The 25,625-nt window shown below is 43.8% G+C and overlaps 2 protein-coding genes across 5 annotated transcripts in view; both read left to right on the top strand.

Moving 5' to 3' along the window:
* Positions 1 to 1,657: 1,657 nt before the first annotated feature.
* On the top strand, positions 1,658 to 10,508 carry tfap4 (transcription factor AP-4 (activating enhancer binding protein 4)). Of its 3 annotated transcripts, XM_042341262.1 has the most exons (8): positions 1,658 to 1,700; positions 2,012 to 2,108; positions 5,881 to 6,046; positions 6,653 to 6,751; positions 7,318 to 7,488; positions 8,019 to 8,153; positions 9,028 to 9,192; positions 9,745 to 10,508. In XM_042341262.1, exons 2-8 carry the CDS (start codon positions 2,020 to 2,022, stop codon positions 9,934 to 9,936), a joined length of 1,017 nt encoding a protein of 338 aa, XP_042197196.1. In that variant the 5' UTR covers positions 1,658 to 1,700; positions 2,012 to 2,019; the 3' UTR covers positions 9,937 to 10,508. The 3 variants fall into 3 exon arrangements, with proteins under 3 accessions (XP_042197196.1, XP_042197198.1, XP_042197197.1); XM_042341263.1 differs by lacking the exons at positions 1,658 to 1,700; positions 2,012 to 2,108 and adding an exon at positions 2,330 to 2,462; XM_042341264.1 differs by lacking the exons at positions 1,658 to 1,700; positions 8,019 to 8,153 and having other exon boundaries at positions 1,723 to 2,108.
* Positions 10,509 to 13,900: 3,392 nt separating this feature from the next.
* Positions 13,901 to 25,625, top strand: part of srl (sarcalumenin) — a 33,894-nt gene continuing 22,169 nt past the window's right edge. For both annotated transcript variants that reach the window (XM_007893615.2, XM_007893614.2), the window contains exon 1: positions 13,901 to 13,965. The gene's annotated coding sequence lies outside the window, so the exon portion shown is untranslated. The remainder of the gene's footprint in view (positions 13,966 to 25,625) is intronic.

Genomic DNA, 25,625 nt, shown 5'->3' with positions numbered 1-25,625 from the left:
AGCAAACCCTCCATCTCAATCTCTCTCTCTCTGACTTCTAATATACCTGCATCTGAATGAACAAAAACACATTATAAATTGCATTACTGGTTTAAATACACACTTGGAAAATTCCTGCTGCTGGTTAAAAATCTGTGACTATGTAATTAAAAATTTCAGCATAATATAACTGTGATCTTATGTTAGTGAGGTTAAGTGGTCCTGTAGTTATTCAGGGTGCTGATGTGAAGCACTCATCTTAGTATAAAAATTAAGAGCCAAGCCCTAGGAAATCATTCAATCAACTTCGCCATTTAAAGGGAGAATAGATATTTGAGCAGTTAGGACATTAAAAGAATATGGAGAAAAGGTATGCGAAGGAGGTATAAACTTCAAGAAAGTTGATATAATCAACATGGCTACATGTGTGGATAAAGGGTGCAGCATTGAGTCACACAGGCCAGATTGTCACACGTTGGATTCCTGCTCTGTTGAATTTACAACTCGGTAGACCTGAATTAGTCAAAGGATTCTAAGCTACAATTCTTGTTTTAATGGCTATCTGGAGACCACCTATTGGATAATCCGCACATTAACAGAACAACAACAAATTACATTTATATAGCGCCTTTCACGGCGCAAGGATTTCCCAAGGTGCTGATCAGGTTCTCTATGACTCAACCCTGCCCTGGCACTGTCAAATAAACTGCTAATACTTCAGCATCCCTGGGATATGGAGAGTAAATCAGCGGGGTTCCCATTCCTGAATACTATACAGATATCCCTGGAGATATTAGAAGAGGACAGAATTGGAGGGTTTGTTGAGAGGCCCCATGGAAGGCAAACACCCTGCTGTCACTCACTGTCAGGGCTCACACATAAACACTGACCAGTTTGTTGATGTGCCGCAGGACGCCTTTGAACCCCAATAGCTTTTGGGAGAGATGGAGGAGAAAATGAACCCAAAACACAACACAGTTCGGCAGCCCTCCCAAAAAAAGGCATGTGATTCCGCATTAATATTTAAATAAAACACTCTACAGCCGAAAATCCCTGTCCCTGGTCAGCTGGAGAATGAGGAGCAGTTCAGAACAGATGGGATGTTTGAAATTAAAACTAAATTGGCGGCCAATGGTGGTGGCAGGGAATGCCCTGTCCAGTCAGTGGGGCTCTGCTTCACTCACCAGCCGTCCCTTAAAAGCACATGATACTTTTTAAAAAAAAATATTGTACAGGATTTAAATCCGATGCAGGATGTTGCGATTGTTTAAAATGTGGCAGAGAGGAAGGATCTGCACCGCCCAGTGGCGTCTCTTTAAAGCGGAGGAGGAGGGGGAGGAGGGGGGTTGGGGGGGGGGGGGGGGAGTGTGGGGGGTGTATTTGTGTGTCTCTCTGTGTGTTCTCAGCTGCTCCAATGTCACAGAAGCTGTTGCTGTTGCTCGCAGCCCTGCCAACCCGTCAGCTGATGAGCCGCTTCACTACACACAACACACACGTAGTGGCGTATGGAGAAACAACCCCCCCCTTTGTAACTGACATCTCCCTCTCTTCCCCCCCACCAACCCCCTCCACCCCCTCCTCCCTCCCCGCCTTGTCCTTCTTTCTTAACACAACCCCCCCCTCCCACTCCCCCTCCCGCCCCTCTCCAGCCCCACTCCCCTCCCCCCACACCCACTGGGGGTGTGGATGCTGCTCCCCTGGGCTCGGAGGCCACAGTCCTGGTTGGGGAATAGTCCTTTGTTTACATGCAATCCCAGTCTTTGCGGAAGGAGGCGGCGGTGCTGCGAGAGCACCAGCTGTTTCCCGCCATTTACAACCATCTGATACACTGATCAGCTGGAGACTCACACACACACACACAGCGTCCACTACACACACACACACACACCCACAAAAACACATTTCTTTTTATTTCCACCGATTGCTGTGTGCGTGCGGGGCGCTTTCATATATATATATATATATAGACACACACACACACACACATAGATATATATACATATATATATATATATATCTCAAAACATTGCAGGTACAAGAATGGAGTATTTCGTGGTGCCCACCCAGAAGGTGACTTCATTCCAAGATTTCAGGAAGAGTGAGAAAGAAGTCATAGGAGGTCTCTGTAGGTGTGTACTTTTTTTTCGAAAAAAAATGCATTGCTCGTAACAAGCACTCCACCATCTGCTGTTTGCGTGGAGACCTTTTCTGTGCGTGTGTGTGTGTGTGTGTTTGTGTATTTGCTCTGAAGGAGCACAGTGCTGGGGGGGGGGGGGCTGGTGGTGGGGTTGGGGAGGGGGTTCATGCATTGATGCGGTGGGGGCTGCGGGTTAGCGGGAGGGAGGGAGGGAGGGAGGAACAACACGTGGATTTTGGAGGGGGGGTTTCTGAAGTGAAATGGTTACATTGAGAGGCTGCAAACAGACGCACGTGGGAAGCGCTGCTGCAGCCATGCTGCTCCCCCAGAGAAAGGGGGGGATCGGGTAAAGCTCCTGCCCGCGCCCCGCAACTCCCTGCCCTGCCCTCCCCCCCTCCCTGCCCGCCTGCCCTCCCTCCCCAGCCCGGGCTGCGCAACACGTGGGTCTGGGCAGTGTCCGGGGGTGTTGATCGGGGGGTGAAATTTACGAAAAAAAAGACAAGTCCGTGTTGGATCGCGCTCCCGGTCACCCCCTCCCCCCGCCCCGGCCCCCCGGGACTCTGCGCGCGGGGGTGGGGGTGTGTGTGTGTGGGGGGGGGGGGGGGGAAGCGCCGAGGCCGAGCGGCGCTTCGGGCCTGTCCCTCTCTCCGCCTCCCCGCAGCGCAGCTGGAGTTGGACAGGGCCCGGGGAGCGCCGGGATCTGTAGTCCCGGTCGGTGTGAAGCGCAGCCGCAGGAACTTGGGAGTCCGCGATGAGCTGTGAACCACATGCGGGGCCAGTCACTACACACGCGAACAGTCACTACAGTGTGTGTGTGTGTGTGTGGGGGGGGATTTGCATTCACTGACCCCCCCCCACACACACACACACACACACACAGACTGCAACCTCATGGTGGTATAGAGGCGCTCCTGGTACCAATACTCAGCCCAAACTTAGTGCAGCTGAAGTTTTAACTCACCCACAGGGCCGGACAACCTGAACTGGTGATCAGAGCTGCATTGAGATGTTTGGACTTTTAATATTGTCTCCTCTCACGGGAGCACTGCCCGGGTTTCTGTCAGTCACCCCCCCCCCCCCCACCCCCCCCCGGCTACGTTTGCTCATTTACTCTGTGGCTGCTTGTGGCAAATTGTTGTGCACAAAATTTGGCCGCCACGATTGCCCACGAAATAATAGGAATCCTGACATTTAATAATAATAATGATCCTCGCATTTGATATAGCGCTTTTCGCGTCGGGAGGACGTCCCAAAGCGCTTCACAGAACACGCTGTAAAGTGAATTGACTGTATATTTGTGGGCGAACGCGGCAGCCAATTGCGCACAGCGATGTCCCACAAACAGTCGTGGATTGAAAATGACCAATTTATTATTGTTTTTGGTTTTGGAGGATTATTATTAGGCTCTGTGTGGAGTAAGGAAACTTGCCCAAGGTTTCGCTCTGCCTGGAATTGAACTCGGGTATCTCACTTGCAAAGCGAGTGCTCTAACCACTGAACTACAGGATTTGATATAGTGCCTTTCACGTTGTCGAGACGTCTCAAAGCGCTTCACAGGATATACTGTAAAGTAGATTAGCTGTGCATTTTGTGAGTGAAATATACCTTCCTACACTTTACAGCAAATTTTGTGAAGCATCTTGAGCATCCTGTACAGTAAATAATAATCCATCTCGTAGAGTCACAGATGTAATGACTGTAGATTTGTAGACAAATGCAGCAGTTAACTTAAGGTCACCATAAGGTCCCACAAAGAATCTTGAAGTGAACTCCAGTTTATCTGGAGAATTGTTGCCAGGACCTTATTTGAGATGCCTTTTTAAATGCAAAAGCCTAAAGACTAAGGGGTTGCAGGCTATTCAACAATGGAGAACACCACATCAGTGCTCAATGTATCCACAAATGGACAGAGGTTGTTGTGCAGTCAGTATTTGTTAATTTTGTCCTTTGCTGGTCTAGGAGCCAGTGTAGCTTCATAGTTTGTGAATCATCCAAACCACTCAATTCGATCCCTCCTGTTTGTTTTCTGGATATCCATTGCTGCTATCCACCTCGGGGATGCCTTTCTCTCTTCCTTATGTGGCTTAGCGACCTTAGCTGGTCAAGTGTGTCCAGGCACTCCGAAATGCTGTCTGGCATCAAGGGCGCTGTATAAATGTAAGTTGTTCATGCGTGAATGTTACGCACATGTACAGAACCATACAAAGTGAAAACCCAGGTTCCATTGATTAGGTTGATTCCTCATCTGTGTTGCAGCACTTAGCCAGCTAGGGTCATCTCCGAGTCAAAAGATTGTGGGTTCAAGGCTCACATCGGACTTTGAACTCAACGTTTAAGCTAATGGGTGCCAGTCCAGTCTTACAGATGATGAATGCATTTGTTAGGGAGGCTATCCTTTGGATGAGATGTTAAATCAAGATCTTGTCTGCTTATTCAGGTGGATCCCATGCCATTATTCTAAAAGAAGCAGAGTTTTTTTCAGTGTCCTGGCTAACAATCCCCCAAACAGAATTTGTCATTAGCTTCATGGCTGTTTGGGAGGCATTACTGTGCGCAGATTGGCTGCCCTGTTCAGCTACAGATACAGTCACTGGTTTATAGTAAAATCCTGCAAAGTGCTTTGACACTTCTTGATAAGGTGATGTATCAAATGGAAGTACAGTAAAACTTGCATAAGTCTTCTCTTTATAAATAATATAATCGCCTAAGTCGTACATGCACCCACTCCCATTCAGTTTCCTAACAAAAAGCACTTAGATTTCTTTGCACTGCTTGTATTTTAATAAAGTAATCATCTCCTAACTGGTATCCTCCATTACTCCTGCACTTCTTGGCTGCATTGAATCAAGGGAATCGTAGAGATACCTGTTGCCGCGCGGGTAGAAGAATTTCCCTTGATTCAACGCAATTCCAACGCTTGCTAATAAGTGAGTATGCGGCGACAGGTCAAGACGTATTGAATCACGGGAAACGTAATCTTGACCTTTCACTGCATGCATACATACCGGCTACAGTAACAAAGTAGGACCTTGGCGGGGCTGTGACATAAGTGACCAATCTTGATTCTTACGAAATGGCTCGGAGTTTGGTTTCTGTGCTGGTTCTGTGCAGTTGTGATGCCCCATGTAATTGATGTTTGGCCTATTGTGGACAAGATTGTTCCTGTTAAGTGCTTACTCCATTCCCACGGTGTGTGGCTGAGTTGCAATTCCACATGCAAAGGCTGTCCCTAGTACTTAAAACAAGTAGCCATGTTTGAACCCAGATACTCACATATTTTCAATTGAAAATAATGGATAGTGATCCCTGGCTAATGTCCAGAAACGTGTTTTACTTTGTTGTTCCCCTCCCTTTAATCAGGTCAGAGGCCAAACGTAGCCCCTAATACTGCTCCACTTAAGATCAAACCTGAAACCAAATGTACAACTTTCCAGTCTGAATTGCTTATTCCGACTCCAGGAGTGGCTTTAACCACTAGATGTCAGAAAAGCTAGTTGAAGTGCATCTGTCTTGAAGGCATTTCATTCATTTCATTTTATCATTGGCATACCATTTCACAGGTGCCCCTTTGGTACTTCACTTAAGTGGCTACTATATTCATGGGTGAGTATTTACAGTGAATATCAACTATGTTGGTGGCAGCACACCTGATCCTGCCCTTGCCTCCCTCCTATTCACCCACGCGCACCCCTTTCCAATCATCAATTGTGCCCACTATCACATGGTTCTGGCTTACACATTGTGTATTTCTCATATTCCCGCAGCTTGGCAAATATACCCCTTCCCCAGGAGTCCCAGAGAGACCAGGAGAGACGGATACGGAGAGAAATCGCCAACAGCAATGAGCGGCGACGCATGCAGAGCATCAATGCTGGATTCCAGTCCTTGAAAACATTGATTCCCCACACTGATGGAGAAAAGCTCAGTAAGGTTAGATCCACTAGCTTTACATTTAACAGCATATTTTATTCAATGCAGGCAGGTGTTTTTTTTTGTAAAGGTGTTTCAATGCTTTCTCCGCTTTTCTTGGCATTTGCTCCTGTTGCTCTATAGCACTGACCACAGCAAAGGGTACTTTCATATGTGACCTCAACAGTAAGTATGGTCAACTGGGGCTTAAGCTTGATTCTGTCACGACTTGGTGTTCACACACCTCAAGCTTCTAGAAGGATCTCTGGATAATGACCAGGGGCAGAAACTGTGATGACTGCTGCTCGGGCAAGTCAAGGCTCTGCTTCTGACCTGGGTAAATGATGTAAAACCCACAAATTAATTTGTTATTGATTAATTTCTATATGAGGGGAGTCAGGCTGTGTGAACGTCATGGGATCTTTAATGACTATCTGAACAGATAGAGGGGACATTGATTTAATGTCATTTTAAGAATGGCACCTCCAACAAAGCAGTGTTTCCCCATGGCCTGCACTGCCGTGTAGCCTAAACCGAGTTTATGTCTCAGCATACATTTGAACCCATAATCTTCGGTCCCAGAGGCGAGAGAGCTACCAATTGACTGGCACGTTTCTATTCCCACAGGCAGCCATCTTACAGCAAACAGCTGAGTACATCTTCTCACTGGAACAGGAAAAGACACGGTTATTGCAGCAGAACTCGCAGCTCAAGCGCTTCATTCAGGTGAGTCTGTGCCACAGCAGCTACCAACATATGGGGTAGTGCTCTATAAATGGATCTGACATTACCAAAGGAGAATCAATTTAATTGGGACAGTTCAGAAGTGGAGCTGTCTGTACAAGTACGACTGGAATCTATTGGAAAAAAGCTAAAGATCTCAGGCCAGGTTAAGTGGAGTAAGCTCACTATGATTCTGAAACAACATTGGTACTGAACTTTCTAGTGCACAATGAAGCACCAGGGGGCACTCTTCTGAGGATGTGATTAAGGCAGAATAGGGATCCGTACAATATCTCAGCTGAGACTGGGAGGTATCTCACCTGGAAGTTCTGGATGGGATAGTGTAGAGGGAGATTCTAATGTTTTCTATACATGACCTAAGGGGGCGGGAAGAGAGACTGTCTTGCTATTGTAACAGTTACTGAGTGCTGACATTGTTAGGAAGCTAGATTCCCATCAGTTGATATATAGTGAGTACCTATAGTGGCATAGAGCACTACCTGGGAGGAGTTACAGGCTGATGTTCTCAGAATCTGGACCAAGTGCTGAGGTCTATCTGTTTCTGGCAGGAGTATAGTGGCTCATCCCCCAAGAGACGGCGTGCAGAGGAGAAGGATGAGGGGATTGGATCCCCTGACGTCTGGGAGGATGAGAAAGTAGAGGACCTAAAAAGGGAAATGATTGAATTGCGCCAACAGCTGGATAAGGAGCGTTCTGTCAGGATGATGCTGGAGGAACAGGTCAGTGTGAGCTCTTTACCACCACCCCCCCTCCACCCCGTCTATTCCAGGGTAGAGCCATTTACAGAGCCAGTGGAGCGGCCAGACACTGATACCAGACTATGCAACATAGTTTGCCTCTACTGTTAACTCTGCGTGGGGATGGGAAGGGTTCCACATTTTCTATTGTATGGTTCTGCCTGTCTGTTATAGTTATGACAAAGCAACTGGAGGATGTAAAACTTTACACTGTTCTGTTTGCTGTGCCATGCCTACACTATATGGGTGCTAATGACCTCTACTGGCCATCATGGAATATTACAGTATCATCTCCTGTCAATACTGCAGGATTCGGTTGAATGTGAGTTTCTGTACAACCCTCATCCCGTGTGTGTCAGCATCCGGGGGGAAGCATTCCCGGATCTACTTTGGTTGTACAGGCAGGACAGTGAACATCTGGAAGGCTTCTTGCAATGTACAAGTGGCCTCTCATATCTCACACTTGTTTCCTGCCTGAGAAGGCCCACTGCTGACCTGTGTCTGTGTTGCAGGTCCGGGCACTGGAGGCACACATGTACCCGGAGAAACTAAAGGCCATTGCGCAGCAGGTGCAGTTACAACAGCATCAGGACCAAGCGCGAGTGCAGCAGGCGGGGGAGCCGCTGGAGGAGGACCTGCAGACACAGGTCAGGAGCACCCCCCACCCCCTATCTCAAATTCAGCATACAACCCCCCCCCCCCCACCACCACCTTCCAATTTAAGATGTGTCTTTTTTTTCCTCGATTCTTGTACAACTGTTGGCCACTTCACAGTTTTGGAATCAAACTGAATTTGTTGCCCATCTGCTAAGCTATTGTAATCCTTCACAATCCCCGTTACAATTTCCCTTGCCCCCAATTTGGTATAGATTTCAGTAGTTTCCTCAATTCCTCCATCATTTTATCCATATAGTAAATGAGCGGTCTCCTAAACGCACACCACTCACTAACTCTTCCCATTCTGGGAAACTTCCTTTTGCCCCCTCCTCTTTGCTTTCTGCCCTCCATCTTTCTACCATGAGCCACATTCACAGTAATTCTATGTGACTATCTTTACCATAGGCCTCTTTACAGTGGTGCCTTATCATATTTTTGCTTGAATACATTCACTGCACTTTATCCTTTCTGTTACTACAAGAGTTTGACAAGGTTGGTCAAGCACAATCTAATCTGCCTTTTAAAAATTTGTGCTCACCTATCCCAATTGCTTAGTTTTTCTCCAAGTGCTTAATGTGCAGTTACAACAGCTCCCACTATCTGGAACTCCATCCCTGAAGTCTCTCCAACTCGGTCCCTCCCTCATTTCTTTCACAGTCGGTCTCAAGACCTTCCTGTTGCCCCCCCCGCACTCCGCTCAGCTCCCACCCTGAGCTCAGGTGCCAAGACAAGACTGTTGTGCTCTTTGGGACGTCCTGACATGAAAGGCGCTATATAAATGTAAATTTGAATTGTATTATCGTCTCTAGCAGTTTACCAAATGTTTACCTTTGAATGATTGTATTTGTTGTTCTTGTTTCATAGCTGTTGCCCGCGCACATCTCCCTAGCATCAACTCATCATCCCACAGTCATTGTGCAGACTCCACCTCCAGCACCTTCGCACCACGTTGCCGTGGTGACCATGGGAGCAGCCTCCGTGATTAACACCTCCACTACATCAAGACAGAACCTAGACACCATAGTTCAGGTAAGTCTCAAGATTCTTTTGCTTCTCCTCCTTTGAGGCATAATTAGATGCTCAGTGTGCGACTGAGCCACATGGAATGGGTAGGCCCATGTTTGTTCATCTTGTCTTTATTGGGTAGTAACAGCGGCACTGTACAATTGGTTTCAGTGTCCTTGGAATGTCTGTGAGTGTGTATGTGTGTGAGGGGGGAGGGGGGGACCTCAACTATTAGCCAGGGTTACAGTCCCTGATCACTATTTTGCCCCTCCTTTCTTGTTGGAAGGTAATTGGGTGTGTATGTCTGACAAGGATAGGGTATCAGGGCTGTGACTATTTTTCCCTACTGCTCCCTCTTGAACACTTGGCATCTGCCTTTGTCCATGACGAATGGGTCCTGGTTGCCTATGGAACTGCACAGTAGCAGGCGTCAGTGCCTTTCCGGGGGGGGGGGGGGGGAGGTGGGTTCCTACCACGAATTCGGGTCCTCAGTTGCCACCCCCACTCCCGATTATATAGTCTGAATGGCGGAGCTTAATGTGCAGAGGATTAATATCTCCCCCTTTTACACACCAGGCAATCCAGCACATTGAAGGGACACAAGACTCACAGGAAGAGGAGAGACGGAGTGCTGTCATCGTTGAGCCTGTCCGGGTATGGTCTGAGCTGGCACAGTCTGACACTGAGTCAGACCGGGAGGAGAGCAACCCAGAAAACGCTGCAGCACAGAGCGAGGCTAAGACCCTCACCAATAGAGCACTCCCTTGACACACAGAGGTGACCAAGCGGGCATTATGCCAGACAAACACCCCCTCCCCAAGGCCCCTCCTCCATCCTGGTGGGGTGTGTGTGTGGAAATGCACACACATCAAGGTCTCATTTGGGCCTTTCCAATTCTGTACAATCTCAGCCTAGAGAGGGGGCAACTACAAACGCTGGACTTGCCTGATAGGACTGCATGGACCGAGCCTCCATCCTCCTAAAGAAATGCTCGACTTTCTGAGAGATATTTGGCATTTTCTTTATGGACGGAGGTCGGGACATTTTGAGCACTTAATTTGTTGCTGTCCAGGAAGCCCCCGCTCCCCCATGTGATTGCGCAGCCTTCCCTGTCCTCCTGCAATTGTAACTCCTCCCCTGCCCTCAGCCACGTATTTGCTGTAGTTGATTTTAAACAATGTTCTTTTGTGTATTGCTGGTTTTATCGTCTGCCCTGTATCTGTGTGACATCGTTTCAGACATGGTTTGTCTTCATGGAGATACTATTATATTTTGTTAAGAAAGTGGGAAAAAAAAAGGCGTTTGCCTTGCAAAGAAAGAAATAAAGTTTGTACTTTTGTTTTTTTTAAAAGAACGGCATAATTTGATTTTATTTCTCTCCCTTCCCCAAACCCCCCATCACATCCCCCAGCCCTCATCCTGCGGCCACTTGTCCCCCGCCCAACCTGGTCCCTTGGTGGTTCTCATATCTAAACCTGCCATTCCTCCCCCCACTATCCCTCTGATATTCCTCCCCCCCCCGCGCAATCCCCTCCACCCTTGCCATTCCCCTCCCAACTTCAGCCCCTGGCCTTTCTCCCTGCCCCCACTCCTCTGCCGATACCCCCTCCTCCTGCTGCCTTCTCATGTTCCTGGCCCAACCCTCCCAACCTCTCCTAAGTAAGTGCCAGGAATTGGATCGTACCATGTCCAGAGTTACTTACTGGTGGCAGTATAAAATTGGACAGACAGTGTGAGCTAGAAGTAGATAAATGGCAGGAGCTCGTAATGGTGTGAGAGACGCAACAGTCTCCTTTGCTATTTATACACTGCTAATTACTACAGTTCTGCTGCCTGCAAATACAGCTGCCAATTCCATCAATAGCAGGTGTCCCTGTTCCACAAAATGCCATCCAAAACTGGATACAGCAAAGATCAATTCTCTGTCCCCCCCCACCCCGTCCCACCCAGGGAACGTTAATCTCCACATTGAGGAACCAACACAGGTTCAGGCCTTGCTTGCGAAGGCCTGTATCATTGCAGCACTTGATTCTGATCAGGTCCTCCGTTTGTTGCTCACGATTCTCAGCTTTGTATCAAAAAATTCATAAAAACATCACCATAGCTGATATTTAAAGCTAAATTGAGATAGAGGCAGCCAATCAGCTTTATACAAGCTGGCCCCTGGGTTGGATGGAATGGTGTCTCCTTAAGTAATACTTGGACACTGACAATTATATAACCTCTTCTAAACCTCTCAACTGGATTCCAACCTGAAATTCATTCCAGGCATTTCTTATTCTATATATAAACCATCTGAAATCAATTAGATCCCAGCCTGTAACACACTCCTTGCTTCCATTATTCTATACTGTATAAATAGAACAAGAGAGGGCGGGCAGGAGAGATGAACAAGAGAAAGCATATTTGTTGGAGCAGAGTCCACATTTTGAGAGCTCCTCATTTGGTTTGATTCTGTTACAGAGAAGGAAAGGACATGAGTAGGAGCCACCTGTTTCCACAGGAATGCAACTCCCAGACATATCCTTCTCTCAATCCTGTGCAGGGCAGAAACAAGAGTTGAAAAGAAAAGGTTGGCAACATATGTAGAGCTTCACTCTATTTGTACAGCAGAACAGTGTCCTCAGACTGGACTTACACAGCAGCAATGCCTAATGGAGAGAGGTCAGAACTACAGTACAGTATTTGATTGAGACTCACAGAAACGTAAGAACCATTATATATAATCATAACTTTTGGGAACAATGGAATATTTTTAAAATGGTACAGTTAGTCATCTTTTTACGTATGTAAAGTCACAATCATCATACAGTATTTAGTTTTATTATTGTTGGCTAATTTATCCTGACTTCCCCCAATTTCCTCTTCTGTGCCTCATTTGTGCATCTATTCTTCGTATGTGAATCCCCTCAGTAGGTTCTGGAAGGCTATTCAACTAGACTTTGTTTTACAACCTAAATGCAATCCCTTCCTCACTGCTACACTTTGCAGAGGGGTAGGGGGCACAGGATACCAATGAGAATATGGCCGTTTTTTTCTACTGGGCCCAATTATTAGCAACACTAATACTACCCTGGTTTAGATCAGTTAACTCAGCACAGACCAGGGATGGGACCTGTGACGTACAGGTCCATGTGGCTCAGTTGTGTGCAAAGGCATTGTGTTCTTTATAGCTTGTCAAAGGGAAAGGTAGGTTTTTGAAAATATTGAGACAGACATACAGACATGCCCTGAGCTGTGTACACATGCTCACACATAAGCACGTGTACTCCAGCACACAGAGCATTCCCACTTTAACAATATAACTATGGGGGCACCGAGCACAGAACAGTAAATCTACCAGTGACTGCTTTCTCTGGAACATCTGCAGAGGTATAGAGACAGACTACCTGCCATCTCTCATATGAGTCACACAATAAAATCTCCTAATAAAATCTATGTATCATTTCACAACTTTCAAAAAGATACAAACTGCTGTCCTGGGAACTCTGTGGCTTCATGCCTCTCTGGACAATATTCCAAACCTGAAGCTCGGTGTAACCCCTGGTGCACGATTCTGGCAAACAAGAATTTGTTATGCGCAAAGTTTCCAGAGAACTTTTTTCCTGATCGCCCCAGAGCAGCGTGATTGAAATCCAGCAACTGGAGGTAAATGATCAGTCACTCAGCAACTCACTGCAGGGCAGTGTGTAGTTAGTCAGAGAGAGAGAGAGAGAGAGAAAAGAAGTGATTCAACCAGAGAAACCAAGTGAGACAAAGAAATATAAAGTTAGGGAGAGCAGAAATCAGAGAAAAAGTACAGACAAAAAAAAAGTTTGAGATGGAAAGTTAGAGAATCTCAGAGGCAGAGATTGTTAAATATTTTGAGATGTTATTCTACATGAAAAGAACTATATAAATGCAAGTTGTTGTCTTAAAAACCTGCACTGCCGGAGCTGTGTTGAGTGGGTGTCTGCACTCGGCTTTGATGCTCTCAAGAATTACAGATTCAGCCAGACTCGCATATTGTGAGTCTAGGTACCGAAGGGTGGACGATGCAGTGGAACTGAATTAGAACCAGCTCCTTCAGGGGAGGAGAGGCATCGGGTGTCGCAATTACTGTGTACATTTCTAAACCAGTATGAAATAACTTAGGATGGCTCCGAGACATGAAATAACTTAGGATGGCTCCGAGACTACTGTGTGTGAAGAGTGCAATTGGCTGCCGGGTTTCGCCCACAAAATATACAGTCAATTCTCTTTATAGTATATTCTATGAAGTGATTTGAGATGTCTCGAAGTGATAAGGAGCTATATCAAATGCAAGGATTATTATATAAATTCAAGTTGTTGATCAAAGTAGTAAATCTAAAACTTTCACAACTACAAGCAAACAACTTGGGTCAGTTTGAATAATGCTGTAAAGAATACCATAATAAATATATATTAAAATGATATCAGACAAAGCATCTGAGTTAACAATGAGAGAATGGACAATGAGCAATCCTGATATTAAGAATTATTTTCCAGTTAAACTCCGGCCTCTATTTGTAATAATGTCCCCTTTTGTCAGTAAAAAGATCTTGAAATGCAAATCAGGAGCTAATATTAGCCAGTAATGTTCCAGTTCCGTTACCAAAATGCCAATTGTCATTGCAGATTAGGGACCTTTGATTCCTCCTTTTAAGGTCACTCTCTGGCCTCTGACCTTCTCCCCCTATATATTGCTGCTCACTGGCAGCTGGATCCTGGCAGCCAAAATGAAGGGACTGGTTTTTTTCAGTGTCTTCCTTGCTCTGCTGTTCCTTGTGGTGCCAGGTAAGTTTTATATATTCATGACTGTGTAACCCACTCAGATGCTAACTGGCATTTCTGTGCCTATGGCGGGGTCCCTGGTTGGGCAGACTGCCCGTTTAAATTCCCTTCAAAGAATTCTGCAGTTTGAGTGCAAGCCAGTTGATAGCAACAGGAAGGTAGAAGGTGCATTGATAATCTTGCCAAACCATTTAGATTTTTGCACAAGATGTGTGGAAAGCTTATTATTATTGCTGAAATGTTTTGATCATGTGATTTTGTTTTCTAACCGTTGTGACTTAAAAAGTTTGGGAAGATTTATTCTTGAAAGGAATGGATACTCAGACACTAAGTTTCTTGTAAACTCCAACCGTGAATATCCAACATTTGAACTGATGTGAGGATCACAGTCTGAATTTGGAATGATGTGAATTGTGTGAAGTTTGTGTCTTCTGTGTCCTGATTATTAATGTTAAAATTGAAATGAGGGGTGGTTGAAGAACCGGAATGTTACAGTTACCCTTGTGTGTCCTTGGGTTAATTTAGTACAACATTTCTGCTGCGGCTCTTCCCTGAGTATTCTGGGTTAGTGTAAAGGCACTAAGTATGGAAGCGGCTTTGTAACTGGACACCCCCTTTGGCTATGTTTCCCCCCCACCCACACACACACACAGCAGTTGCTGCTCTTGCTTTACTGTCACACTGGAGATTTATCCTGTCTTTTTGACCATTTAAGGGCATCTTTTAGTTTCCGAGAGAACAAAAATCTTGAGAGGGTATAGAAATGTGTCCTGCTCTTTCAGCTGGCTCAATGTGTGTATGGTTTGATGCCTGACCACCTGTGACTAGCGCAACCCTTTACAAATTCAAAGGTTTTGAGTGATTCCTATTTTGGTGAAACTATCTTGAGCGTCTCTGGATTGAGCTGGTGAAAGAAACCTTAAATCCCTGATGCCTGCTTTACTCAATTGCAAGTCTCCAGGGTGGGAGAACTATCAGAATCGTCTTAAAAACGGGCAAATATACTTGCTTTAGATCTTTAAAGCTGGCCAGGACAAATCCATAACCTGGGACAAAAAGCACTGAGAATTCTTATACCAAATAGGGTAATACAGTTTGTTCAAAAGAATCTTCTAATGATCTCCTGAAGGTTGGGGAATGGTTTTGTTGGCATCTCGTGAGTAACAGGAGGATGCAAATGAAAGATAATAAGAAAAATAATAATCCTTGCGTTTGATATTAAAGATAATTCATCCTGTAGATTTACTATAGAGGAGTAACAGTGAATTTTGTAGGCGAACACAGTAGCTAATTTGCAAGCAGCAATGTCCCAATATTACAAACAGCAATCAAGTGAATGACCAATTTTAAAGGAATTAAACAGGAAATTAAAAATCCTTTCATTACAGATAGGGTAGTTGGAATATGGAAATCATAGTTGAGGCAGAGTCCATAAATTATTGTTAAAGGGAGCAATAAAAAGTATGTGAGTGAATAGGAGAATGTGAATAAAGTAAGTTGTTCACTTGGAGAAAAACACTAGTGCAAACATTTCCCAGTGGTCTTTTTTCATGTGTGAGTGTCAGCTGGCTATTTGATGTCATGTTCTTATCCAACTCCAAATGTGTGCATTTTCCTAGCAGGGTGTCACTGGATGGTGATCGAGAGCAGGTGGTTTCCACCCCACACCCCCAAAAAATCTAATTTAGCTCTCCCATTGCTTCCACAGGCAGGGGAGCTAACACAAGACAGGCCAGGGCTGAACCTGAGGCATTCCTTAAACCTTTCTTTAAAAGTGTACGGTTCAGTGCCAGACCAGCAGTGCATTGGAGCCCGCTCTGCTTTCATCCCATTAAATACAAGTAGTTGTTCTCTAAATGATTGAGGCTCCTGTCATGAGGAAGCCAGTCATTTAAACATGCCCACACTATGCAAAAAAAACATTCACTACACTTCTACAATTCACTATGTAAATCCTGCAAAGCAATTGGGATGTCCTCCTGAACTGAAAGACGCCAATATCAAATATCAAGTGCTATCAAATATCAAGTGCTATCAAACCAACAGAGTTCCATGCTGTGATCAAACTGCAGAAGTATAAAATAAAATTTAGAAATAGTCTAAAATAAAATAAGTGAGAATATTCACACTGGAGAAGTGAAAGCACAGGGAGAATCCTGGTGACATTCTTTAAACTTAGTGATGTAGATAAACTGAACCCCAAAAATGTTTGACATAACTATGTGCTACAAAAGTGAACACTGGCTAAAACTCAGAAGAGGGCAGGTGAAAAGACAGTTCAGATTTAATTAATTTTGTAGAGAACACGATGACAATGTGGAATGGACCCTGAGACATGGTAGAGGCGGGGAATATCGACAAATTTAAGAAGCTTATACTTTTCCGGTCCTTGTATTCCCAGTTCCGTTAGTAATCATTTAGTAATGGGCTTCATCCCATCCTATCTACCGCGCGCCCCATATCATGAAATGAGCACGTGAGAGTTCATTGCCAGGTACCAGAAGCTAAATTTCTTCTTTTAGTCTCTGAGACCATTTTACCTTAATATATAAAATTGTGCAGAGTTGTGAAAAGTTCTTGAAACAAATCAGCTTCCAAATTAAGATTGATTTTAAGAATTTTCCACAATTATGTGCGATTTTAAATTGTCTCTGGTAAAACTTGATGGATTTTACACAGGAATCTGAGAATGTCCTGGATGAGAAAAGGCCAATGTGTCCACTTAGCCAATCCCCAAAGTTTGAAGAATAATGGACAATACTCTTTCTTTATACCCTTCATTCACATTTGTTTCCATGATCCAGTAGTACCTAGACCTGGGAGTATGGCTTATATATTACATGTGCAGTCTTTCCTAGCCCTTTATCCTCCACTTATATTCTCAAGTAGAAACATATCAAATCTTTTTTTTAAAGGCTCTTGTTGGGAAAGAGGATGAGTGGAGCCTGGTTACAATCCCTTGACTGTTGGCCTATGGCTCTAATAGGCTTCCACTATTCCATTAAGACTTTAGCTTTCTTTAAAAGTCTTATAAGAGGAAACTTTATCAAATGTCTTCTGAAAATTCAAGAGAATTATCTTCTCTGCTAGCTTAGGGGCCTCACCTGGAGGTTGAGAAGATTTATGAAAGACACATACACCTTCCAAAAGTTACGATGTTTAGGTTATATTTCAGTGTATTTAATTCATTGCTTCTGTCCCAAATGTCAAAGACCATTTCCCTGCAGGAGAGTTTGAGTCAGAATCCATTCCCAGGACTCTGTTCTGGAGCTGGCAGCAATAGGTGTTCCAGGGAGGTTGTGGGATTCATTTTCCTCTTCCTCATTCAGAACTCTGCTGCCCGCATACTTATCTGGACCAAACCCTGTACCCACATCTCACCAGTTCTGGTTAGGCTTCACTGGCTCCCCATCACCGAATGGATCGACGTCAAGATCCTCACACTTGGGTTCTGATCCATTCACTCTCTGGCACCTCCCTACCTCTCCGACCTCCTCCCTCCCCAATCCACCACCCGGCATCTGCGCACGACTGGAACTGGCTTCAGCCACTACGCCCCAAGACTCTGGAACACTCTGCTTCAATTCCTCCACCTTGCCCCCACCTCCCTCTTTTCAAGTCCCACCTGAAAACCTTCCTCTTCGACTGTGCTTATGACCACCAATCACCACACCCCCCGGCTTGGAGTCAGGCTCCGACACTGTTAAGCGCACTGAGAACCTACCCTGTGTGGAGGACGCTATATAAATGCACGTTGTTGTTTTTGTTCCTCACTTTGGGAAAGTATCAGGCACCTCAATTTGAGTGTGATGAATACAGGCGGTCCCCATTGCTGTATGATCAATCCTCCCAGTCTCTCAGCCCCTGCTCGTGGCAAGGACTCCCTCCAGTGCCTCACCCAAGTGACTGTTCTTCATGTTTGAGTCTGTACTGTCACTGTTGGAGGGTTTGCCATCCTGGAAAGGAATCTCAGATGATCTTGAGCTTAATCCTTTCCTGCTGCAACATACATCTTCCAGCAGCGAGTCTTTGGGTAGCAATCAAAAGCAGGGCACTATAGCTGATTTTTCCCCTTCTAAGCCCAGGAGCACTGAGGCTGACTGAGATCATCTAACTGATCAGGAATTAAATCTGGAACCTCCCCAGTGTGTGTGTATGGCTAAGTTCCACATTAAGCAGTCCATTTACTCACTGAGCTCTCATGGGGTACCAGGGAGGGGGCTTTGAAGACAAACTGATCTTGACTCAATTTGCTTTAGTTGACAGCTGTGCATAACAATTTGGTGCGTCAGATTAGCAGCTGCACTCTGCGCAGTGCCCCAATTCTGCAGCAAGCTCCATAGGTTCAATACATCAATCATAATTTAAACATTCTTCTGATGCGATCCAGTGCCACTCAACCTCAAAATGGTTACAGAAGGCAGTCCCTCAGCAACAGCTACTCACAGAGAAAGATCTTTAACACAGAAGAATCTAGGTTTGAATCGCTGAGTTATTGATCTCAGCCAAGGCAGCCACTGGGAGTACCATTGAAGTTACAAACTTAATTAAGTCAACTTTTTAAATTGAGAACTTTCACTTTTAGGGAACTTATAGATATTTTTAGTCATGTTAGAATGTCTCAAAGAGCTTCACAGTAATTATCCATAACTGTAGTAACTTTATTTGTTGGGAAACATAACAAACATTTTATACCCAGCAAGATCTCATAAACAGCTGTATGCAGAATGACTAATTAATCTAAAAAATTGTTGGGCGGGACACTGGGAGAAAATCTCTTTTTTAATAGTCTTGTCGGATCTTTAAAATTCATCTAATAATGTACAATCTGCTCCATCACCAACTCCACCTGAACCCATGGAATTTCCCGTGACTAGGTTCTCCAATTATCTCCCTGCTCTCAATAAAATTTTATAAACCTAACTAGCCATACACATTTATGACTCATGAGTCACTCTCAACTCTGGGCCCGACAGCAGCTCATACTGACCCACATTGCGTTCACTCATTTACCAGCAGCACTAATTCTCATATCCCTCAGTTCCCTTTTCCTTCCAAAGATTAACCAGCTCTTATTAAACATGTTAAGCGACATCTCTTCACTGCCCCTGGTTGGAAGGTATGTGTGTGGACATTAGGTGAGAACAATATCAGGCTCAGCTGTTATGCCCTTATGGTCTGATGTCTTGCTGATATTCACTGACCAGGTCATGCATGAAGAATGATTCTTTGGGCAGGTCCCATTGCCAGTGGAAGGCAAGCATATTTCAGCAGCTTCTGGACAAGAGTCAGGGAGAAAAATACAACACTGTTTTGATTAGCCAACACCATTTTACCCATTTTTCTGCTTTCAGAAAAGAAACACAGATTTAGGGATGCAATTTTAATGTAGACTTGTCAGTCATTGATCTGTTACCTTTTAATTGGCTGTATCTGACCTAGGAGTGCTGATTGGGGCAATAGAGAGAGAGATTTACTCCATATCTTTCCTGTGCGGTATTTGATTGGAAGTGTTACATGGGACATTGAAAGTCTTCTATTTCTTACTACTAACAATCCTCACTTTAATCAGCACAACATTCACACAAAAAGTTGGTCTTGGTAATGTTTAAGAGAAGTAGTTAAACATTTTTTAAAAGAGAACTTTTAAGAAAGAAGTAGATAATTATTTGGGGAGGACAAGTTTGCAGGGCTATGGGGAGAGAGCAGGGAGTGGGATTGAATTGGATAGCTCTTTTCAAAGAGCCGGCACAGACACGATGGGTTGAATGGCCTCATTCTGTGTTGTATAATTGTTTGATTCTATGAATATCATATTATAGAAACTATCGTAATGTTATACCAGTTGCATCACTAGAGTCAAAGGCCAATCCTCTTTTATATCCTGTTGCATGGGTTTAAGTTACAGTCTGACCAGCTGACACTTGATGATCAGAGTGCCCTGGCTCACAGCAGGTGCTAGTAATGTCCCCCTGAATACTGCTATGCAGAATTTATTTACACCTCCAGCACCTGTGACATATATATATATTATATATATATATAGGTATGCATGTGTGTGTGTCTTATTAGTTTTCACCTCATTAGTGTCATCAAAGCTATCTGCAGATTCTTCCAAGCATTATTCATTACCTCTAGTTAACTTCTTTGGCTTCTCTAAATGGCCACCATGCACTAAAGAGAATGAACAACTTGCTTATACCTCACTGATGATTCAGCTTGTAAAGCTGTGTCTGGTGTGAACCTGAGCCATATAGACCTGATAAATTCTATATTCAAATTCTGATCCTGCGCTCAGTTACCTGATCAGTTATCTTGGGCAGGAGTTACAATTGGCCTCATTAGCGTGGGCTAGCGTGGGGGAAATTGGTCTAGTTCCCGTTCCTGATCGCTCTCCAAGAGCACCCCTGCTGGAGGTGTGTGTGTGAATATAATAATCTTTGTGTTTGATACAGTAATGTTTCAAAGGGCTTTACACACTTTCTGTAAAGTGCAGTGACCATGCATTTGTAGGCAAACACAGCAGACAATTTGTACACAACAATGTTCCCCAATCAGCTGTGAAGCGAATGGCCAATTTAGCTGAAGGATTTGGCTCTTCTGTGTGATAACTTGTTCTTCCCCACCCTCGCAGTTACATACATTGTCGATAGTCACTGCCATAGTGACTGTCGGATATGACAAATGGGTGTCTGTGGAATTGCACCCCAGCATGAGTGGGAGCCTTTAGGAGAGGATGGTGGGAGGGTAAGGAACCCAAAATATCCTGAGGGTGAGATGATTTTGCTTACTTGATGAATTTTAGAGTATATAATTTGACGAACAAAATCCAAGGCAATCCTGGGCTCCGTGTATTTCTGAAGTGCAAAATTCCTATGGGCATCTCAGCTCGGGGTGTGAACTACAGTAAAAGAGCCTGTGAGCAGTTGCTGGGAATCCCTATTTAATTACATTGCTGAGAGTCTGGGCTAATCCCTGGAGTGACAGGTGGAGGTGTCGGTCTTGCATCTAGTGTATCTAGTCCCGTCTTTCTGAGGGTAGCAGGCACGAGCCGTGGACATCTGCAGAGCAGAAACTCCAAGTCCTCTCACAAACCAGATTCATAGAATCACAAAATAGTACAGCAAAGAACAGGCCAATTAGTCTGTCAAGTCTGCGTTGATGGTCTTCACATAAAACACCTTATTGAATTCCACTCTCCAGCTTGCTGATCTCGTGCTTTTTAATAATCCCCCACCCTACATTCAAGTACCTATCTAATTCCCTTTTTTAAAAAAAATTAAACAATTTACAAGCTCTGTTTGAACAATGGTTTGTGGCAGAGAATTTGACATTTCGACTTCCCTCTGTATTCTTTTCTAACCTTCCCTTTTTGCCATTATCTTAAATTTGTGCCTTGTTACCCACTTGCTATTTGCCCAATCAACAACTCTTCATAGTCCTGAAGACCTTTATCAGGAATTAAACCAGCAATACATCATGTACAACAAAAACATGAAGAAGTCTGCTTGTGAAGAGATAAGAGATTTAAATTGAACTGACAGATGAGTGACATCTCCATACCCCAACCACTGTTGCTTCCACTAGTATTACATAAAACTCAGAGAGAAGAATGCTAATGTGCTATTGCCATCCTGTTACTTACCGCAGTACTGAATAGCTTATCTGTTGGCTCAGCTGGTAAAGGCACCGCTTAGTGTATCATTGAGACACATAGAATGATACAGCACAGGAAACCATTTGGCCCAATGTGTCTGTGCCGGCTCCTTGAAAAGAGCCATCCAAATCGTTCCATTCCTCCGCTCTCTCTCCATGGCCCTGCAAACTTGTCCTCCTCAAGTAATTATAAACTTCTCGTTTAAAAGTTGTTATCGAATCGTCTTCCACCATCCTTTCAGGCAATGAATTCCAGATCCGAACAACTTGCTGTGTGNAAAAAATTCTCTTCATCTTTCTTCTGTTTCTTTTAACAACTATTTTAAATCAGTATTCTTGGGTTACAGACACACCCGCCAGTGGAAATAGTTTCTCCTTATTCACCCTATAGAATCCCCTCATAATTTTGAAAACTTAACTATTAAGTCTCCTCTGAATCTTGCATGCTCCAAGGAGAATAATCCTGGCTTCTGTAGCCTCTCCTCATTCCTGGTACCATCCTGGTATATCTCTTTTGCACCCTCTCCTTTGCACAAAACCCAATCTGTACTGAATAATGTAATCTCAGGGCAGAGGCTGACGCTTCAATCAACCAAAGTGTTCCTACATTTAGGACCTGGCTGATTGCCTTCTCCCTAATCATTGTCCAATAAGCTTTGCTTGAAAGTGTATGTGGTTGTTGGCTGAGGACAGAATTGTGCCTTGTAAAATCCCCTAGAATCTTTTTTATTTCCTTATTTCTTCCTCTATCATTATTAACGAGCCACAACTACTTCTGTTAACTTTTTTATTTAAGTCATCCCAATTGATATCATCCTATTTTGTGCTGTCGGTGAGAGCTGTAAAAAGTTGTGGAGAGAGAGAGAACAGCAGCATTTTGTCTTCTCTGACTCTTCAGAAGCATTAAGCAGTCTCAAGTGTTCGATTGCCTTGACATGGACCATCTCCCTGCTTTAATTTCAGGCCCCCTAAGATCTCCCACAACTCTTCTTTGTATTCCCAAGCTCTCCTAGTCATATTATCCCAATTGATAGCCTCCCTTTTTCTGTCTTCCTAATCAGTTCCTTCATATGTGGGATGGTTTGCTGCCGCTATCATTCCCCTCTGTATGCCTAATTTTGCTCGCAGCCTGTTTATCACATTCTAACATTTATCGTGCATGACTGCGGGTTCTTGCTTTATGTTAGTCATTTGCTGAGACTGATATGCGTATGTTGTTTTTAACGACTTGTCTGTAAAATTTCATTATCCTTTTCCAGTTGTTGTTACATCCTACTCAGTACTTCACACTGTTCCGTTGCTTCCAAGCAGCGCTCGCTTCTGTTAGTTTCTCTCATTCTCTCATTCAAACTGCTCTGCAATTCCTCAACCTTATCACTTAACGCAAGTCTCTCTGACTTCACTTGTTTCAAGTTTTCTGACAAGCATTTTTCTCGGCTGGCTCCTGCAGCGGGTCTCAGAATCCAGCACCCTAAACTTAAGTAATAATAATTATAATAATAATAATCCTTGCATTTGATATAGCGCTTTTATAATTTTTTTATTACTGTTTTTTAAGTAATAAAACCTTTAAAAAAGTAATAAAAAAATTAATAAAAAATATTAATAAAACAATTATTACTTTTTTAAAGTAATCACGGGACTCCTTCCACTACCTAACAGGAATTAGGGCGCGGTCCCAGATTATTGGCTACTCTGAGCAACCATTAACTGAAAGAACTTTTTAAATTCCGATCTCTCAGTAGTTGTTAAATTGAGGTCCCATCTGGGGGTGCCTATTTGGAAAGAAGCTTTACTTTTATTATTGAATTAATAATAATAATCCTTGCATTTGATATAGCGCCTTATCACGTCTTCTAGACGTCTAATGATGAAATAATGTGCGCATGATTTAGATTTTAAACAATTGTTGCCTTTATTATGGTTCCACAGTCAATGATTATACAAAGAGTAATAACCCATTACCACCAGACAGAGGAGGGGGGAACATTTGATCAGAATCCTGATTTTCTCTCCCCAGGGCACTGTGACTAATTCTGGTGCCCCTACTACTGTCATCCCATTAAGCTAACTCACCATGGGGAGTGGGGGGGGGTGGGGGGAGAAGATAAATCGAACTTGGGCTTTGCTCTTTACTAGGCGATGTCTTTACCAACTAAGTCAAGGATAAGGTCTTTTGATACTTTAACAGTCGAAAGCTGAAAAAAGCTAAAAAGCAGCAAGCACAAGCCGAAGGTCAATGTAACAAGACCTGATTTAAATACAGCAAATATTAGGCCCAGTTTAGGGCTGTAACTGAATCCCTGAGCTATAGTGTGCCGACGTTACAAAGGAGGTAGTCCTATATTAGTCTCCACAGATCAAGAGCTGAAATATTCCACATGACACTGGAAGCAAATGTTTGCAGAGGCTGAGAGGAAGCCTCAGCACATATTTCCCGTCAGAATAGCATGCTCAGCATTGTGTAATGCTATTATTTGGCTGCTCTCAGCACTCTATGCCTTTGAGTTCTATGCATTGTAAGGCATGTCCTATGTAGCTCAGCCATACAACATTGGCTAATCAAGATTGTGAGGTGACAATGATACGTGACCTTACCATTGGCGCACTAGATGGTATTAAATTGCATGTCATGAGCAATAGCCCTTGTATAGAAATGTACAAGAAGATTTTGTCGAGCCCTTTACCCCTGTTGGCGACAAGAGAAATTCTTTTTATCTAACCCTGGAGGCAGAGCAAGATAAATATTCAAATGGATGCTAAATAGTTTAATAGTTACAATTGTACACCTGAATATCGATGAAATGTATGGAAACTGGGAATGTACTGACTGGAGAAGAGAAAGCTCAGGGAGGAGGAGGGAAATCTTATTTAAATATTCAAGATTACATTACAAGATTCACATTATTATTATTATTAAGATCTTAAAGGGTCTAACCCTAATCATATCGATAACAAATCTCAAACAAGTGAGCACGGACTCAAGCTCAGAAATTGAGATGTATTACACAGAGACTACTGTATGTAGAAGCAGTAGGGGAAGTTTGTGATAGCAAAATCAAGAGGCATTTTGAGTAGTTATTTGGTGAATAATTCAATTGAGGGATTTGATTAGGATGAAAAGATATGTGATGTGCTAATTATCACATTGTGGGATATCCCATTCTTGCTGATATCCCAGTCAATGACTGTCAATGAGTGTAATTTATTTGGTGAGAGGCATCTCTCTGTGCTGATGATGTATTTGGCATTGTGTTAAGTTCACTTTGGCAATGTGAATGAACAATGGAGTATCACAAAATATGCATACACTTTGGAATGCCACACAGAGCCTCCCTTGAGAGTTGGTCGGTCAAGCTTGGATTTCAATTGAATCCACATGAATGTGGTTAAAGTTTACAGGATCTAAAATCAGGGTTATATTTATTGAATGCTCCAATCCTTCCTGGATTGTGGAGACATCAGTTATGGATGGAACTGAACTGAATGAGATTCCACAATGCAGATCACAGCTTGATGATATCGTGTGTTTTTTTGCTGCGTTTTACCTAGGGAACTTTCAAAGGGGAGCTAGATGAATGTCTAAAAGAGGTGCAAATTACAGGGTATGGAAAGCGTAGTTAAATGAGACTAAGGGGTTACTTTTAAAAGAGTCAAACAGACAAGATGGGATGAATGGCTGCCTTCTGTACTGTAAATTTCTGTGGTTCTAAGTGAGATATCTTAGTTGTTTAGCAGACTTGTTTAATAGTTTTTTTTTGTAGTTCACGTCACTGAGAATATTAATGCCGTGTTTAAACTTCACCTTCACTGCAAAATATACCTGAGCTATGTTTTATACTGCAACCCTTCTTGACATCGCTCTGCTGTTGTATGAAAAGAACTCCAGTTCATACCACATCCTCTGATTATATGTGAAAGACGCTACATTCAATGCATATTGTTGGGCTGAGCGGCCTTCCTTGTTCCCAGTGTTCCATGTCAGATTCTGACACTGTGAGAATGTG

This window comes from Callorhinchus milii, unplaced genomic scaffold (assembly GCF_018977255.1).
Source record: "Callorhinchus milii isolate IMCB2004 unplaced genomic scaffold, IMCB_Cmil_1.0 Scaffold16, whole genome shotgun sequence".
Classification (NCBI taxonomy): domain Eukaryota; kingdom Metazoa; phylum Chordata; class Chondrichthyes; order Chimaeriformes; family Callorhinchidae; genus Callorhinchus; species Callorhinchus milii.
This window is presented reverse-complemented; position numbering and strand designations above follow the sequence as displayed.

Excerpts from the sequence above, each read along its gene's own strand:
- tfap4 (XM_042341262.1), top strand. The coding sequence starts at position 2,020 with ATGGAGTATTTCGTGGTGCCCACCCAGAAGGTGACTTCATTCCAAGAT. Across the intron at positions 8,154-9,027 it reads AGGAGGACCTGCAGACACAG|CTGTTGCCCGCGCACATCTC; the intron begins GTCAGGAGCACC and ends CTTGTTTCATAG. Across the intron at positions 9,193-9,744 it reads ACCTAGACACCATAGTTCAG|GCAATCCAGCACATTGAAGG; the intron begins GTAAGTCTCAAG and ends TTTACACACCAG.